We start from the raw sequence: 1,680 nt of genomic DNA, 5'->3' as shown, positions 1-1,680 counted from the left end.
TCTTCGGTCTGATCAAGTAACATCCTAAGGGAACCAGTCATTCCCTTGATAGTGTAGTGTAAATATTTTATGTTTTGTTCTTTTTAGAAAATTAAAAGTCGGAAGTGGAGGCAAGAAACTGATCAAGTATAATTATGAGAGTTTGCATCTGGGTTTAATTGTCCACTTGATCAGTATAATGTGAGTTAACCAGTGGCCACAGTGAGTTAATTGATCAGGGACAGGGGATGATAGGACACACGTAGTCATTGGAGAGGTGTCAGGCGGCGCCAACTGTCGCAACGAAGGGACGTTCCAGGAAAAGGAGGAAACGTATCACGGAAGCTAGGTCAGCTGGCACTCTAAAAAGGCGCACCTATACGTAAAGAGTCGCAGAGTGCGTGAACAGTCGCAGGGATCTCAACCGTCAGAGATTCCAACAGTCGCGATATCAGTATAATAGGTAGATCTCAGGGCCGTATTTCGCTTTCAACCAAAAGCAACAGCAGTGCATTCCTTTTTACCCTCCCCATACCACTCCAAGTTCCGAACCCTCGCCTAGAACATTTTCTCCGCCAGCACTCATCACCATTACCAGCAAGAATGCTGATCAAGCAAATTCCAACTTCATCTTTATCCTCAGATGCCGGTGCCAACAAAGGCGACCGGGAAACCTCATCCAAAACAGATAAAGAAAACCCTAGCCCTCCTACTCCTACCGCCACTCCACCTCCAGCAGTAGACGAAGAAGCCCTGCGGCGCCTCGATAAAATCCTCCGAAGTATACCCTCCGAGCTGGACGATGCAGCCGCCTACGTCGAACTTAAAGCTAAACTTGGGATTTCCTGGTCTAAGAATCCTGCTTCACCTTCTAAAACAAAAATCCTTCCTAGTTCTCCTAAATCACCTTCACCTTCTACCGTCCAACCTTCGCCATCATCTCGTCCTAAAACTGCATCACCCCTTCCTAGCTCTCCTACATCACCTTCACCTTCGTCCCCCATCCAACCAATGCAAACCAGCGAGGATACCTCTGACAAAGAAGGTTGGGGGAGGATTATGGGCAGCCATTTGCCATTCCGTCACCAGGAAGCGGTGGCACCTCCACTTTGATCCATGAACCGCATTTGGCTAAGAGCGATGACGTTAACGACGATGAAGTAGAGGACTTACGCCCACTGTTTGACTATGGGGAGACAGAGAGAGAGGAGGGGCCATTACGCCGTCAGACGCGGCGTATGACAATGGACAGGCTTCTGGAGGAAGCTGAGACCCTAAAAACCCGAGGAGAAGAGAGAGTGGTGGTACAGAGACCCCGCACAGTACGGCGGCTGGTGGATGAAGAAGAAGAACCGGAAGAGCCTCAGATCTAAGAGGCTAGAGATGAGAGAGAGACTGCCGAGAGCAGCCTGGTAAGAGGGGAAAGAGAAAGAAAGAGGAAGGGGAAGGGAAGTGCTCTTCTTACTTCCAAGAGAAGTGGCCCCGCCAACACAGGGGTCGTCATGGCAGATGCCTCCGCACCCGCTTCCCCACCGCCAAGAGATGAAGGAAGTAATTCGGCGGAACAGGAGTTGCGCTGGACCCGAACGTCCAGGGGCAACAAGGAAGACCTGCAACATTTCTTTCCACCACCTACTTCCCCCAGCATGTGGTATTGACCCCAGCTCTTTGCCAACAGATGTTGGAATTCGATGATCCCAA

The 1,680-nt window shown here is 50.1% G+C and overlaps 1 protein-coding gene across 1 annotated transcript; it reads left to right on the top strand.

Moving 5' to 3' along the window:
* Positions 1-582: 582 nt before the first annotated feature.
* On the top strand, positions 583-1,092 carry LOC121778163 (vegetative cell wall protein gp1-like). The gene has a single exon (XM_042175497.1). The coding sequence runs from the start codon at positions 583-585 to the stop codon at positions 1,090-1,092; it is 510 nt and encodes a 169-aa protein (XP_042031431.1).
* The last annotated feature ends 588 nt before the right edge of the window (positions 1,093-1,680 follow it).

Source organism: Salvia splendens, chromosome 1, assembly GCF_004379255.2.
Source record: "Salvia splendens isolate huo1 chromosome 1, SspV2, whole genome shotgun sequence".
Lineage (NCBI taxonomy): Eukaryota > Viridiplantae > Streptophyta > Magnoliopsida > Lamiales > Lamiaceae > Salvia > Salvia splendens.
Note: the sequence above shows the minus strand (reverse complement) of the source record. Positions and strands in the feature narration are given on the sequence as shown.